Below are 15,243 nucleotides of genomic sequence, written 5' to 3'. Positions count from 1 at the left end.
GGCCCTGAGCTCGTCACTCAGCTGCACACACACACACACACACAGACTTTCTCAGACGAAATGTCAACCTGCCACGCGTGGTGACGAGTGGAGGGCGCGAGAAGAGGTTTAGAAGGTGGTGAGTTTACCTGATGGCAGAAAGGAAAACACTGGACCAAGAGAAGATGGAGGAGGGAGAGAAAGGGAATGAAATTAGAGGGCACGCAGACATCATATAGCGACAGGAGGCTGGACAGAATGAGAGGTTCTACACCCAGGAGCGATTTCAATATGAGGAGTGAAGTGAAAGAAGGAAAGATATGCTGATGATGATGGGTGATGGCGATTCTCACCTCCTGGTGGTAGATGTAGGCCAACACTCCAGCGGTGATCTCCAGCAGGAAAATTAACAACAGCAGGACAAAGTACTGAAAGTAAAAAAAAATCATTTACAGGCAACGTCCGTTATAAAATGTTCCTCCCTCTGGGAAACTTTAACTCCCGGTGATGCTCCATTCCACACCGGTGGCTCGTTGCATCACGTGGGGGACGCTGAGCCGTGTTTTCATGAAAACACCCGTCTCCCGCGATAAAGACCTGAACTGGACCCACTGCAGATTTTATAATAACGTGGATATTATCCGCCGAGGTGCCACCCAGGTCCCCTTGACGCTGCTCCCCGGGCGCCTGTCATGGTGCCCACTGTCACCAAGGGTGACGGTTAAATACAGAGAAGCAATTTCATTCGGGATTAATAAAGTTTTAAAATAAAACGTCAACCCTGCACCAACAAATTTGCATCTCACAGCAAATATGTATATAAGAAATATCAAAATGCACAAAAAAAAATCTACTCAAATCTTTGAGCTTCCTTTCATTTCATCAAGAATCTCGATGCACACATTTTAATATGTTTCTTCATTAAAAAAAAACACATTTTGCCTAAAATCTAACCTACATTCATCACAATATCCACAGTTATTTATTTCGTTTTTACTTTCATATGCATGTTCATTTAAAACACTGTCAATATACACACACACACACACACACACACACACACACATGGTACCGATGTCATGCCGGTCACATTTTTAACAAATGCATTCAAGAAGCCATTTGGTCAATAATGTTTATCAGATCACGTGACAGGAAATGATGGCCCCCTGATGGCCATTAGTGCCGGGTGTCGGGGAACAATGTCACTCAGGGAACTATTTGTGTCTCTTAACAATGTGTTGGAAAAATCACAGCAGAGTTTAAATAGAATCTTTAAATAGAGATGACTGTGTGTGTGTGTGTGTGTGTGTGTGTGTGTGGTGTGTGTGTGTGTGTGTGTGTGTGTGTGTTTTTCAGTCCCTCCAGGATTTCCTGATAAACTGTTTCAATCTAAAATGCCTGAATTTGCCGCAACTTCAGGGAAACGTTGCGACCAAAGTAGCTCGACCGTCCGTGCCGTCCAGCCTGCGATTCGCCAGTAAAGTTTCAACTTTCAGCTTCAAGCACGCGTTGCGAGAATGTACAGCGAAGGGAATCTGCACGCATACGCACTCCACCCTGCGGCCTGGCGAAAACACGCCACCTCCGCCATAAGCGAACTTTATCCACGGTGACGGTTGGGTTATGGCCTTGGAAGTGCCAGATCTGTGCGCGTGCAAACTCCGAGAGCCACCACGGTATGACGTACACCTAACTAACCCTAATCTTAACTTTACACGACGGGGCGGTGGGGGCCGAGCAGGTTAAGACAGCGGCCCCGTAATCAGAAGGTAGCCGGTTCGAATCCCGATCTGCCGAGGTGCCACTGAGCAAAGCACCGTCCCCACACGCTGCCCCCCGGGCACCTGTCATGGCCGCCCACTGCTCACCAAGGGTGATGGTTAAATACAGAGGACACATTTCACTGTGTGCACCGTGTGCTGTGCTGCTGTGTAAGTGACAATCACTTCACTTTCACTTCACTTCTAGACCTAATTCTAACCCTACACCTAGTCCTAAACCTACTCCTAAACAGGCGCACTGTGTGTATTTATGTCTGTGTGTGTTCTGTCTGATTTGCATACATGTATGGTGACCTTGTGTCACCTCTAGTGACGTGCTGTCACACCCCTGGTCGCCGTGGTGACACCACTCACCACTATCAGAAAGCCCCGCTGCTCCTTGATGGTGGCGCAGCAGCCGATTGCTCCTGTCACTATGACAACAGCCCCTGCCAGGATGAGGATGTAGGCGGCGGCGGAGTAAGTGCTGGAGGCCAGAAGACTGATGTAGTCACTCTTGTCCACCAGGGTCCAGATGCCCACTGCCATTACAGCGCCCCCTGCCAGCTAGGAGGACAAAATGTAGAGGCAGTGTGTCAGACACCACCTTCATTTACATATACAGCATTTACCAGACGCCCTTACACAGAGCACCTTACAATCAGTAGTGACAGGGACAGTCCCCCTGGAGACAACCATGGACACAATGGCAGTATGTGGGGTTCGAACCTGGCTCCCTCTGGACCACTACCACCTCTACTTCATACGGAAACCGTTAGTTCGCTGAAATGGGTCCATCATGCACCACGCACTCACCCAGAAAAGCAGGTTGAAGGTGAGGAGCAGGTACTTTAGACAGATCGTCCCGCACGTGTTGGTCTTGTCCTCCTCCATGGTCATCCTGAGACTGAAGAACGATCTGAAAGATCCGATGGAGCGTTAAACCGGGTGGCGGCGGTGCTGGTGGTTCATGCTCGTCCACTTTGGTCAAAGTTGAATCTGAGCAGTTAAGACGTAGGTTCCAGCTGCAGTCCTGCTCTGACCCCCACTACACTGTCCCTCTACCATCTAGGACCCGCTCCTGCCAAACCCCACAAGTAAGCTGCATAAATTCAGCGTGGACTTGAAGGCTCTTTGCTGGCTTTTTAAAGTTCTTTTGAAAGTCTGGATCCTTCTCTGCTTTAAGATCATGTGGAAATGAAGCGTCTTCCTACTCTGCTACGTCTCCTGAAGTGAAGACAGTATGAAGATGATAATAAAAGCAGGAATCCGCGCAGACAGGGCGGCGGCTGCGGAAAGTAACGGGACCCGGTGACGTGCGACGACGCGTTATAACCTCACCTCCACGGAGTAAAGCGATCCGCGGGCCCCCCGACCTCCTTCTCTCTCCTACCTGCCTTGTCGCGTCCCGCTCCGTCCCCGCTCCGTCCCCGCTCCGAGCGCCGCGGGTGGGCGTGGCCGGGTGGGCGGGGCCGTCTAAATAAAGCGCGCCAGTCTCCGTGGCGCGCCGGCTTCACGTTCATATCAACTTTTATTACGTTACCGAGCGGGGCGAAACAGAAATAAACACACTCAGCCAGAATATTCACCGTCTTTTCATATTTCACTGTGTGAAAATCCAAATGTTTATTTCCAGCTGGCCTGCGATGGCAGGAGTGGACCACACGGTGGCGTGGCTCCACAACCACAAAAATAACCAGGCGAACCAGACGGTCGGATGAATGTTTTAATGATCAAGTTAGAAGGTAGAATTTAGCGAACAGGTAATGCACAGTAACATGAGTTAAGAGGGAGAAGAGCCTATTTGCAGCAGCGCCCCCTGGCGGTCGGGTGGCCGTCCAACACCACCGTGTTTTCGCGATGCAAGTCCTGCTGAGCAGCCAGCAGCCTGCAGGAGAGAAGAAGATGCATCACAGCCAAGACACTCTGTCCCCCGGTGCTCCCAGGGCAGGGCTCCTACGCTGCATGTTGTACAATAAATAGCTCCATAAATTCTCAGCTGTAATGCTCCTGCTGCTGGGCCCACATTTTTGTGGCTGCTTCCATATTTTACCGGTTCCACCGCAGTGACGCACAGAGTTCTGGTGCAACTACACGACGACGACGTTCCAGAGTAACCAAATCGTTCAAATCTGTCACCGTCACTTATAACCCGAGCGAGTGAGCAGAAAGCGATCAGAAATCGGCAGGTTATTTTACTCACCTCGCCATGTGGCTCATGGACTCTTCAATGTTGAAGCCGCTCTTAGCGCTGCACTCAAAGTACTGGGCCTGGTACCGCTACACACACACACACACACGTCACAAAGACACATTACCTCTCCTCTCTCTCTCTGCATCTGATTCTGCTCATGGTTTCTACCTCGGCCATCCGCCGGCCGTCCTGCATGGTCACCGCACTCCTCCCCCTGTCCACCAGGTCGGCTTTATTCCCTACCAGCATCAGCACCGCCCCTTCTCCAACCCTCTCCTGCCCAACACACACAAAATACCACATTTACATCTCTGCCCTTTTCCAGACGCCCGGATCCAGAGCGCCTTACAATCGGTGATGACGAGGACTGTGTCCCCCTGGAGACACTCAGGGTTAAGTGTCTTGCTCAGGGACACAATGGTAGTAAGTGGGGTTTGAACCTGGGACATTGTGCTCTTCTGGTTTGCTTTATAAGCATTTTTTCTACCCACTAGGCCACTAGCACAAAAAAATGGTATCCCCTTGTTATGATGCCATAATGACCAATGTCAGGATGTTTTATTTAAAAATAATGAACAAGCCCCTCCCACTCATCAGATCTCGCAGTAGGCAGCTCTAACCTGCACTTGATCCAGCCAGTGGGACAGAGCCGTGAGGGACCCGGCCTGAGTGAGGTCATACATGGCCAGGATGCCATCGGCCTTGCGGTAGTACTGCTGCGTGATGCTGTGGAACCTGCAGAGGAGCAGCGCAGGCCTTCAGCACAGCACTTCTCGCCTCAACACCGCTCGGTTCTGTTGGGTTTTAGACAGGTTCTGACCTCTCCTGCCCTGCGGTGTCCCACAGCTGCAGGATGATGGGGGTGGAGTCGAGCGTGACGCTCCTCATCTGGAAATCTATGCCTGTCCAACAAACACACACCGCATCACCCTCAGACCTCCGTCACCACCACCCCACCGGCGCATGAGTCTTACCTACGGTGGAGCTCATGCTGTTGGGGAAGTGGCCTCTGCAGTAATGGTGGATGAAGGAGCTCTTCCCCACTCCAGAGTTACCCAGAAACATCACTTTAAAAGCCCGCTGGTGGCGGAGAGAGCAGACAGACTTAACCCCACCCACCACAGACCAGACAGTATCTCAAAGAGCCAGAGATGTTCTGTAGGGTTGTCTTTATTTGTCTTTATTCTTCTCACTTTCTACAACATCTGAACCAAAAAAGATAATTTTGGTCTCATCAGACCACGGGACATGGTTCCATTATCCATTCCCTTGGAGTGCTTGTCTTCAGGAAACCTACAAACAGTTTTCTTGTACATAAGCAGTTGTACAGACCAGTTTGATGCAATGTGATTCATGTGGTCTGAACCTGACAAGTTAACCTCTGCAGCAATGCTGGCTGTACTCCCACGTCTATTTTCCAAAGACGACCTCTGGCCACACGCTGTCAACTTCTGTCCTGTTAATTTACACAAAGTTGTAGACTAGCACTCACACCCAGCTTCCTGAATATGAGAAGATCTTTTTTCATGTTTAAGATGCCTACATGGATTTCCTGACATCTTTCTAGACTACATTTCATCTGATTTGTTTAGCCCGCTCTGTTACCAGACTCAGTATCTTCTAAACCTCCTGACGCAACCTGATTTCAGTGTTTTGAAAGTTTGTTAGGAATAATTATGGTCCTAAAATTGATCCCGGGGTACGTCATTATGAGTCTCTCAACTGCAGTTGTTGGCATAAGTGGAGTCTTCCATGAAGATGGACCTCATGGAGCACCTGAAGGACATGAAAAGTTTGGTCTACCTGAGAGGAGTCTTGCTGTCCATCCGCTGGCTGTCGTGTCTCTTTGGTTTGGGTGTCCTGGCACCCTGCTGTTCTTTCTGGCTCAGTGGAGGTGTTGAGGCCTTCAGTGGAGCTTGGCTGCCTTATTGACCAGGTGGAACATGTCAGTACTTATCAGACTTTTCTGAGCGCTTGTATGTTCCACTGGTGCTTCTCAAAATGAGTGAAAGTAAAAGAAACTAAAGACATTCCTATAAGCTGCATTCATTAAAGTATCCAAAAAGACACCTAAACAAATTCAGTTTAGATGTTCTGGTATAATGGGAACAGTAGGGACTAAACCATCATACCTGCTAACTGTGTTGCTGTGTAGTAAGTAGTCTCCTATTACTGAACCCTTCTTCTCCAAAAGCCTCCTCACGTTACATCTCTAGAAGAGAGGGGTGAACACGAGAGGGCGAATGAAAAATGAGACGGGGTCATGTATTGTGTGTATTTGTGAGCCTTTGCGTATTCTGACCTTTCCCACAGTTATAACTCCATGTGAATCTGGAGCCTATTTAGTGCAGTGAGCTCGACAAACACACGTGCAGGTGTCCAGTGAATACAAAAAGACTCTGTAGACACTGTCAAGGGCCTAGCAAAGCCTAATAACTGGGAGACAACCTCAGGTGAGATGATGGGATGGAGGGCTTAGGATGCAAAACTGACAACTGTAGATTGGTATACAGTGCAATGCAGGTAGTTTATGGCCTGTAGCTAATTTATATAATTCATAGTTTTAGCACAAAGATCTCAACATTTCTTCTTCTGGGTCACATTTCAGACTTCATGAGCTTTGAAGGCCGGTGTGACCTCCTTTTTTGGTCATTAGTCACAGCTTGAGAATAATGGAGGCCAAACCCAACAACACATCAGTCGTCTGAAATACATCCATTGTAGGATGGAGCTATACTAATTAATATTGTATTTAATGTCCAGGCTGGGTTGGGTGATGTGTGCTGCACCCATGGGACCACGCCTGCTGAAGCCTTCTCACACGTTTCACTCCTCTCTGACGCGGGAGCAGCTGGCAGATACACATGAACTGCAAACACAGGTTGTGTACATTTGAAGGTAAATCCCGCAGACTCTGAAAGAGCAACATGGACGCTTAGTCCAGAGAAGGTTTTTATTCAGGACATGTTCACACATCAACACCTCACACAGATTTTCTCTACTGATTTCATGTCAATCAGAGCGTCTGTAAGCAAATTCAGTCACCCCCAAAACTGACAGCAGCCCGGAAGAACCCATGAGGTTCATACACTCCTGAAAAATGAGGACACTTGACGCTCCTGATGAACTGGACCATGGTGTGAAATCATGAGGACAGAAGTCCAAAACGACACTGCTGTTCTAATTGGACGTATATCCTGCTACAAGACATCAAGCTGCCTGGCTGCATGGGATGTGCTTCATAAATCAGCTTATATTATAAGTGATCTTAGTAGATTTGTTATAGTAGATATAATTCATCCACGGCTTCTGGACATGGACACACAGACACACACATGCACAGTTCCAGCAGCTGTCTTTCAAAGACAAAATGTGAAACTAAACATGAAATAATTCATTTAGCCTCTCCAGAACTGATAACATGTACAGAGTAAAGCTCCTGAGCAGCTATCTGAGAACATTAAAATCCTTATTTGCTGGTTTTCTCCTGTTCTCTCTCTCCCTTTCATTTTATCCCTCCCCAGCTCCACCACACCTACTTCATGAGCTGAGCCTTGGTCACATGACCAGCTCAGTTGAAAATCTGGAAAGTGGACAAACCTGAAAAAGAAATCTCATCATCGCCACCCACACTCCCCACCTGCTTCTAAAACATCTCCCATGAAGATTCGTATCCGTCCAACACTACAACTTAACCCCCTGGAGAGTCAGTCCTGCCCTCTGTGGCGTCTACAGGGCGGTGTGGGGAGGAGGAGGAGATGATGCCACAACCGAAAGGAAGAAAACCAGCCCAGGAGCCAGGTTCATGCAGGATGTACTTCAACTAGTCCAGCCAAGCAGAGTCAGTTAGGGAGAAAAGGCCACGCCCAGGGGGAGGACTCCAGTCCACAGGTGCATTGTGGGAAGGAAGGGAGGGTCTGGAAGGATTGTCTGTAACTAACCCTCTTCTGGGTCTGGTGGGCATCCTTCTCATCACGGAGACGTTTGTTCATGTCCCTTGAAGACGGAGAGAAACGGCAGTGAGATGATCCTCTGATGATTTCACTTCTGTGTATCTGGATTGTGATGTGATTGTCATTGTGAGACACAGTGACACGTGTCCTCTGTATTTAACCGTCACCCTTGGTGAGCAGTGGGCACCATAACAGGCGCCCGGGGAGCAGTGCGTGGGGACGGGACCTTCATCAAGGGGACCACAGTGGCACCTTGGCGGATCGGGAGTCGAACCCGCAACCTTCTGATTACGGGGCCGCTTCCTTAACCGCTAGGCCACCACTGCCCTTAATATGTAGGTGTGTGTACCTGAGCAGGTCCAGTTGTCTCAAGAGACTCTCCTTCTCTCTCTGCATGTTCTTAGACACCTTCAGCACGTCCCTGCACAGAGAAACCAGTAACAACTTCATACAGACACGCTTACACTCACACACACACACACACACACACACACGTACACACACACGTACACGCGCACAAACACACACATACATGCACACACACACACACACGTACACGCGCACAAACACACACATACATGCACACACACACGCGCACAAACACACACACACACGTACACGCGCACAAACACACACATACATGCACACACACACACACGTACACGCGCACAAACACACACACACACGTACACGCGCACACACACAGATATCACACACACACACACACACACGTACACGCGCACACACACAGATATCACACACACACACACACACACGTACACGCGCACACACACAGATATCACACACACACACACACACACACACCTGTCCTTGCGGCTCTGCTGCTGCTTCAGGGAAGTCTGCAGCTGCTCCAGGAGACTCAGCGCCGTCTGCAGCTCGTCCCTGCTGGAGTCCAGCTGTTCCTGCAGCTGCAGGTTGACCGAATGCAGCCTGTGGTTCTGGTCGCGTGTTTCAGACTGTTCTCCAGTTAGCACCGCAACGCGGTTCTCCAGCTGCCCGGAGAACATCGGTCATTTCGTTACTGCAGAACGTTCCTGAAGGAGACTCAACAGAAAAGGGGGGACGGAGGACGCGAGAAGACGAACCTCTCTCTGCTTGGTGAGTGTAAACTCCAGCTCCTGCTCACATGCCATCAGCTGCTCCTGTAGCTGCTCCCTCCGGTCACACTGCTGCACCATCCAACCAACCAAACAACAGCTTAAAGTAAAGTGATTGTCACATGTGGTACACAGCAGCACAGCACACAGTGAAATTTGTCCTCTGCATTTAACCATCACCCTGAGTGAGCAGTGGGCACCATGACAGGCGCCCGGGGAGCAGTGTGTGGGGACGGTGCTTTGCTCAGTGGCACCTCGGGCGGATCGGGATTTGAACCGGCAACCTTCTGATTACGGGGCCGCTTCCTTAACCGCTAGGCCACCACCGCCCCCTTTTCTACTTAGCTTTTCTACGAAGCTACGTCCACATGATCATAACTGGATTCAGGACTGCGTACCTGAGTGGCCCGTTTCTCACGCTCCTCTTTAATCTGGTGCTCCATGTCCTCGTATATGGACCGGACCACCCGGTCGTGGTCATACTCCCGTCTGAGAGAGAGAGAGACTTTCATCAGCATCAGAATCAGTAGATCAACTTCATTCATTCATCACTGTGATGCTGGAATAAAGTGAAGTGACTGTCATGGTGAGACACGGTGAAACGTGTCCTCTGTATTTAACCGTCACCCTTGGTGAGCAGTGGGCACCATGACAGGCGCCCGGGGAGCAGCGTGTGGGGATGGAACCTTCATCAAGGGGACCTCAGTGGAACCATGGCAGTTTGGGATTCGAACCAACAACCTTCTGATAACGAAAGGTCTGCCACCTCCACCACTGTCCCATTCCGAAATGACATGATGTCATGATTGTCACTGCATCTTCCTCATACTGTCCTGATCGTGGGGGACATCGGACCAGGAATTCTAACTTGTGGGCAGTGTGGGCGGGGCTGAATACTGGTCACATGTATACGATGTAAAATGGGCGAAACACTGGTGGGACACGGATGGACAGAAGGAGGGGTGACCTGCGCAGCGCCTGCTCCAAACTCTCCCTCTCCCTGAGGGAGTCCTGGAGGTGGGTCAACACGTGGGTCAGCAGCTCCTCCAGCGCACTCAGCATCTGTGGACGTTCCGTCTGCAGCTGGACCCACAGATCACACAGCTCCCACTGACTGACACACACACACACACACACACACACACACACAACCCATAATGAACAGCGATAAAGAGCAGAACTGTGCCGGTCGTGGGCTTCACTCACTCTTTAAAGATCTTCTCTGCTCCCAGCTCCACCAGGATCTGCGAGAACTGGATCTCCCCTCCCTCCACCTTCACCGCCCCCACCATTACTGGTGGCTGTTCACCCTCCTGACCTCCTGGGGGGGGGACATGTAAACAGGAAGTACAATGAAGTACACGGCCGTGACCTTCGACACCTGTAACCAGACTAGAAGGAATTTCCTCTGGTTGATGCCATTAACATTAACTAACAAGTTGTCCATTACGGATATTACTAATAAATGATTAACTATACGCAGGCCTGTGCATTAATATAATACAATGCTGCAAGAAAAAGACATTTAGGTTTTCGACATGCATTGAAGGTGTTTGTTTTATTGTATTTCTTTTCTTTTCTTAATGAATTTTGTTTTTTTCATTTTATGCATATTGTGTGTTATTTGTCCGGTGTCTCCGTGTACGGCACTTTGATGCACTCGTGGTTGTGAAGTTGGATGGATTGCATCACACCGTCTTGAGATATTTTAGCCTTTTTTTCATGGTGCTCCATGCAGGAGATAAAAATGAATCGTGCGGTGCCACCAGTGCATGATGTAGCGGGTTTAGTGTGATGTGTTTAGGTCACCATGCCACCACCATGCAATTAAAAAAAAAAAAAAGATATTAATTTAAGTCCAGTCTACTCGGCCGTTTCTAGATTATTAAAGTTGCAGGTGGGGAGAGTTCCGGAAAGCAGTCCAGCTGACCCAGTCCAGTGTGAAACTCCATCGGTGTGAGGAAGCCATTCCGGTCCTTGTCCAGACTCTCGAACACGGACTCCAGCTGCTCAGGGGACAGTGGCAGCTCCTCCTGTAACCGCTGGCAACCAGACAGAGCAGAGTCGGTCATCCCGCCCAGGCGACCGGTATCGGTTCCGTATCGGCGCTCACCTGCATGTCCCGTTTGGTGATGAAGCCCTTGCCTTCTTTATCGCACAGTTCGAACAGCTCCTTGGCCCGGCCCATGCCGTCACGGTGGCCGGTTCGAGGAGACGCCCCACCTCCTCTGAGCCTGGGAGGCATGGGGCTTCCACTGCCCCTCAATCTGAGGCTGCAGGGCGAAGTCTCCCCACTGCCCTCTGCTTCCAGCACCTCCCCGTCCCCCAGCCAGGCTGACATCACTGGAACAGCGAATTATAAATCTGAGTAAGATTCACATTTTTTACAGTGAAAATTCACCTGCAGAGGGCGCCAGAACCTTATTATTATTTCCCAGGATTCAACGGAGCTCTCGAATGGAACACACATCACTACAAATTCCTGCCTTGTCCTACTACTTACAAAAGAATCACATATAATGTCCACCTAACCGTCAGACGTCTGAAAGATTCCAGCTCATGATGATTCTGTCTTCCGCCTTCAGAACGTTTGGTGATCTTCTGATGACTTCTGAATGATGCTGCTGCTTGGACTCCATCACTTATTTACTGATATTTGGATTGTCAGGTTGAAACGAATCAAATGGAATCGTGAGGCGAAGACCAATTTCCAACTCTGGTCTGGAGCCTCCATGTCTTCAGGTGATTTACTCTGCAGAGCAGGAGGAGCCCTGAGATGGGCGTGGCGGAGACGTTTCTGTTTGTCTCTCCTTCCTTTATTTACTGCGAACTGGTTTACCAGAACCGGATCTACCTCCACAGTAATAATAGTGTAATAGAGATCTTCACCATCACCACCTACATCCAGCGCAGAGGAGTCTGTGAAACGGATCACCGTCCTCCACCAGCACGAATCATCATCCACCAGCACACATGAATGATCACCATCCCTCTGATCCCGGAATCCAGGAATCAGGATGCCACAGGCGCCGGTTTACTCGCCGAGCCCCTCCTTTACTAAACACCACATGCTGCTCTACACCACGCTGGTCCTGAACGACCAGGGGAAGACCTACAGAAACCGAACGAGAACTGCTGGTGTCTTCCTCTTGAAGGTCACTTTGGATAAAAGCGCCTGCCAAGTAAAGTAAAGTAAAGTAAAGTAAAGTAAAGTAAAGTAATATTGTATATTTCCTGCCGCTTGATTTCATCTGAATGATCACTGTGTATGAAAAGTGCTTCGCGTCTGGAAATTGGTCTTACTGCGCGGCAGAAGCTGTGCATACAGGTTTATTTACTGTAAATCAAAATCACACACATAAAAAACACACCTTCCTCACCCTCACAGCCTCTTCCTCCTCCTCAGACTGTCAGGTTCTTTCTCCAGGATGTGGACCAAAGGTGAGCAGGATGAGAGTGAGGAGCTGCTGCTGCCACAGATGAGGAGGAGATGCAAATATGACATTTGCAGAGTTTTACATAGACAAACCACCACAAATCGACAAGAATTACGGAGAGCACAGAGTGATACGGGCGGTCGCAGAGTGTACGCAGAGTGATACGGGCGGTCGCAGAGTGATACGGGCGGTCGCAGAGTGAACGCAGAGTGATACGGGTGATCGCAGAGTGTACGCAGAGTGATACGGGCGGTCGCAGAGTGAACACAGAGTGATACGGGCGGTCGCAGAGTGAACGTAGAGTGATACTGGTGGTCGCGGAGTGAACGGAGAGTGATCCGGGCGGTCGCAGAGTGAACGTAGAGTGATACTGGTGGTCGCAGAGTGAACGTAGAGTGATACAGGCGGTCGCAGAGTGAACGCAGAGTGATACGGGCGGTCGCAGAGTGAACGTAGAGTGATACGGGCGGTCGCAGAGTGAACACAGAGTGATCCGGGCGGTCGCAGAGTGAACGTAGAGTGATACTGGTGGTCGCAGAGTGAACGTAGAGTGATACAGGCGGTCGCAGAGTGAACGCAGAGTGATACAGGCGGTCGCAGAGTGAACGCAGAGTGATACGGGCGGTCGCAGAGTGAACGCAGAGTGATACGGGCGGTCGCAGAGTGAACGTAGAGTGATACGGGCGGTCGCAGAGTGAACACAGAGTGATCCGGGCGGTCGCGGAGTGAACGGAGAGTGATCCGGGCGGTCGCAGAGTGAACGTAGAGTGATCCGGGCGGTCGCGGAGTGAACGGAGAGTGATCCGGGCGGTCGCAGAGTGAACGTAGAGTGATACTGGTGGTCGCAGAGTGAACGTAGAGTGATACAGGCGGTCGCAGAGTGAACGTAGAGTGATACGGGCGGTCACAGAGTGAACATAGAGTGATCCGGGTGGTTGAGGAGAATGCAGAGTTATACAGGTGGTTGCAGAGTGAACGCAGAGTGATACTGGTGGTCGCAGAGTGATACGGCCATTTGCAGAGTGAACACAGAGTGATACGGGTGGTCGCAGAGTGAACGTAGAGTGATCCGGGTGGTTGAGGAGAATGCAGAGTTATACAGGTGGTCGCAGAGTGAAAGCAGAGTGATACTGGTGGTCGCAGAGTGATACGGCCATTCGCAGAGTGAACGCAGAGTGATACGGGTGGTCGCAGAGTAAATGCAGAACTATACGGGCTGTCGGGGATCGTGGTACAGGTGGTCATGGGGAGTGACCACCACATGAAAACACACACATTTCCATTTTTAACTCCAATCTGCACCACGTTCTCCGTGGGATAAACACACATGCGTCCCAAACCTGCGCCAGATATTGTGAAACCCAAGGTCAAATAAAGTAGGTTAACCTTTACCCAAGCTGTGTGTGTCTGAAGATAAGTAAGACCTGACAACCAAATGGCAACTTCAGATAAGCTTTATATGATTACAGTATATCCCAGGGTTCTTTCTATTTACTGATCTGATGCCTCCTGCCTGTGGAGAAGAAGATCTCGTTCTGAAGCAGATCAGCAGAAGATCTATCTAATCATCAACCAAGCAACCAAGCAACAGCAGTCAACAAAAGCTCGCAGGTTCTGTACACCACATGACTCCAATAAGACGCTCAAATAATAATCAGCTCAGTCACCTTCACCTACAAAATCCATGACCTGCTCATGTTTTCTCCATTCCACCTTCTCCCAGAAGCAGAGGATCGTCACAACAAACGTCACCTGCAGACTCAACCTCACACGTCCACAAACCCATTTACTCCCACAAGACCATCATGAAGCGCAGAATAAAAGCGCCCGAGACGAGACGAGAGAAACGCAGCCGCTCACCTCACCTGTCTGCTGGAATTCACCTGTATACACACTGCGCCACTAGAGGTCGCTCCGGAGCCCGGGCTTTACCGTAAACTCTGGTGTAGAGGAGGAACCACAGCTGTACTTTACTTTACTTTACTTTACTTGGCAGACTCTTTTTTTTTCCAAAGCGACTTACAAGGAGAAGACACCAGCAATTATCATTCGGTTTCCAGAGCTTTCACGGTCCTGCCATTAAATGCGCCATGTCACATGGTTACAGAAGGAGGCATCCATAGTTATGTTTAGCTTAATGAAAATGAAGTACCTTTTACAGCATTTACCAGACGTCCTTATCCAGATTTACAGTCAGTAGTTACAGGGACAGTCCTACCCTGGAGACACTCAGGGTTAAGTGTCCTGCTCAGGGACACGATGGTAGTAAGTGGGGTCTGTTGGGTTTATTGGACAGGTAAATTTGGGTCCGGCTGTCGGTGTCCCTCAAGCAACACAGTACAATACACAGTAGAGAGCAACATATAGAATAATGAACCAGACAGCACGACATACATCAAAGTATGGAGTGTAGACCAAGTAGTGTTAGATATGGACCGTGGTGTACAGGGTTTATGAGGCCGATGTTGGTCTGCCGTATACCGTTTTTATATGGACAAATTGTGTCCATGGAGTGAGGGGTCAGAGTTTTTCCTGCTCGTTTCCTGTATACAAGGCAGGGAGGCATCAATAACTCAGTTGCAGGCTGTTCCTGTCCTGATGGTGCCTGCTCCAAACTAGACCATGATGAAGTAGCACCGGACTGTGGCCTTCAGTCTTGCTCACACCATACATCCTTTGCTGGACCGATTTGAAGATGGAGACGTTGCCCAGTTGTTGCTGCCGGTTATGGAGAGAGGAAGAGGTGATGAGACAAGGTTCCTCTCATTTCCACAGTGTGTTTAGCTCTAGGTTAGATATGGT

At 49.7% G+C, this 15,243-nt stretch overlaps 2 protein-coding genes across 12 annotated transcripts in view; both read right to left on the bottom strand.

Moving 5' to 3' along the window:
* LOC114779530 (CD151 antigen-like) overlaps window positions 1-3,272 on the bottom strand; it is a 4,310-nt gene extending 1,038 nt beyond the window's left edge. The window contains exons 1-6 of one of the 4 annotated variants that reach the window (XM_028967416.1): window positions 3,081-3,272; window positions 2,556-2,658; window positions 2,115-2,306; window positions 333-407; window positions 129-149; window positions 1-21 (exon numbers count right to left, since the gene is read on the bottom strand). The exon at window positions 1-21 is cut by the window's left edge and continues 84 nt beyond it. In XM_028967416.1, coding sequence (XP_028823249.1) covers window positions 1-21; window positions 129-149; window positions 333-407; window positions 2,115-2,306; window positions 2,556-2,658; window positions 3,081-3,262 — 594 coding nt within the window. In that variant the 5' untranslated portion in view covers window positions 3,263-3,272. The remainder of the gene's footprint in view (window positions 22-128; window positions 150-332; window positions 408-2,114; window positions 2,307-2,555; window positions 2,659-3,080) is intronic. The other 3 variants (XM_028967418.1, XM_028967419.1, XM_028967417.1) reach the window with 3 other exon arrangements.
* A 185-nt stretch (window positions 3,273-3,457) lies between these two features.
* LOC114779525 (EF-hand calcium-binding domain-containing protein 4A-like) lies at window positions 3,458-14,320 on the bottom strand. 8 transcript variants are annotated; one of them, XM_028967401.1, is made up of 19 exons: window positions 14,307-14,320; window positions 12,376-12,471; window positions 11,118-11,347; window positions 10,935-11,046; window positions 10,211-10,325; window positions 9,972-10,118; window positions 9,403-9,493; window positions 8,993-9,076; window positions 8,712-8,899; window positions 8,236-8,307; window positions 7,875-7,929; window positions 6,066-6,145; window positions 5,737-5,857; window positions 4,908-5,013; window positions 4,754-4,835; window positions 4,554-4,668; window positions 4,102-4,209; window positions 3,943-4,019; window positions 3,458-3,627 (listed from the first exon to the last, which is right to left on the bottom strand). In XM_028967401.1, exons 3-19 carry the CDS (start codon window positions 11,343-11,345, stop codon window positions 3,540-3,542), a joined length of 1,869 nt encoding a protein of 622 aa, XP_028823234.1. In that variant the 5' UTR covers window positions 11,346-11,347; window positions 12,376-12,471; window positions 14,307-14,320; the 3' UTR covers window positions 3,458-3,539. The 8 variants fall into 8 exon arrangements, with proteins under 8 accessions (XP_028823234.1, XP_028823235.1, XP_028823236.1 ...); XM_028967402.1 differs by having other exon boundaries at window positions 14,302-14,316; XM_028967403.1 differs by adding an exon at window positions 11,508-12,179 and having other exon boundaries at window positions 12,376-14,310.
* Window positions 14,321-15,243: the final 923 nt, after the last annotated feature.

This window comes from Denticeps clupeoides, unplaced genomic scaffold (genome assembly GCF_900700375.1).
Source record: "Denticeps clupeoides unplaced genomic scaffold, fDenClu1.1, whole genome shotgun sequence".
NCBI classification, from domain to species: domain Eukaryota; kingdom Metazoa; phylum Chordata; class Actinopteri; order Clupeiformes; family Denticipitidae; genus Denticeps; species Denticeps clupeoides.
Note: the sequence above shows the minus strand (reverse complement) of the source record. Positions and strands in the feature narration are given on the sequence as shown.

Coding starts and splice junctions, on each gene's coding strand:
- LOC114779525 (XM_028967401.1), bottom strand. CDS start 11,345: ATGTCAGCCTGGCTGGGGGACGGGGAGGTGCTGGAAGCAGAGGGCAGT. Junction 10,326..10,934: donor GGAGTTTCACACTGGACTGG/GTCAGCTGGACT, acceptor TCCCCCCCCCAG/GAGGTCAGGAGGGTGAACAG. Junction 4,669..4,753: donor GACACCGCAGGGCAGGAGAG/GTCAGAACCTGT, acceptor GCTCCTCTGCAG/GTTCCACAGCATCACGCAGC.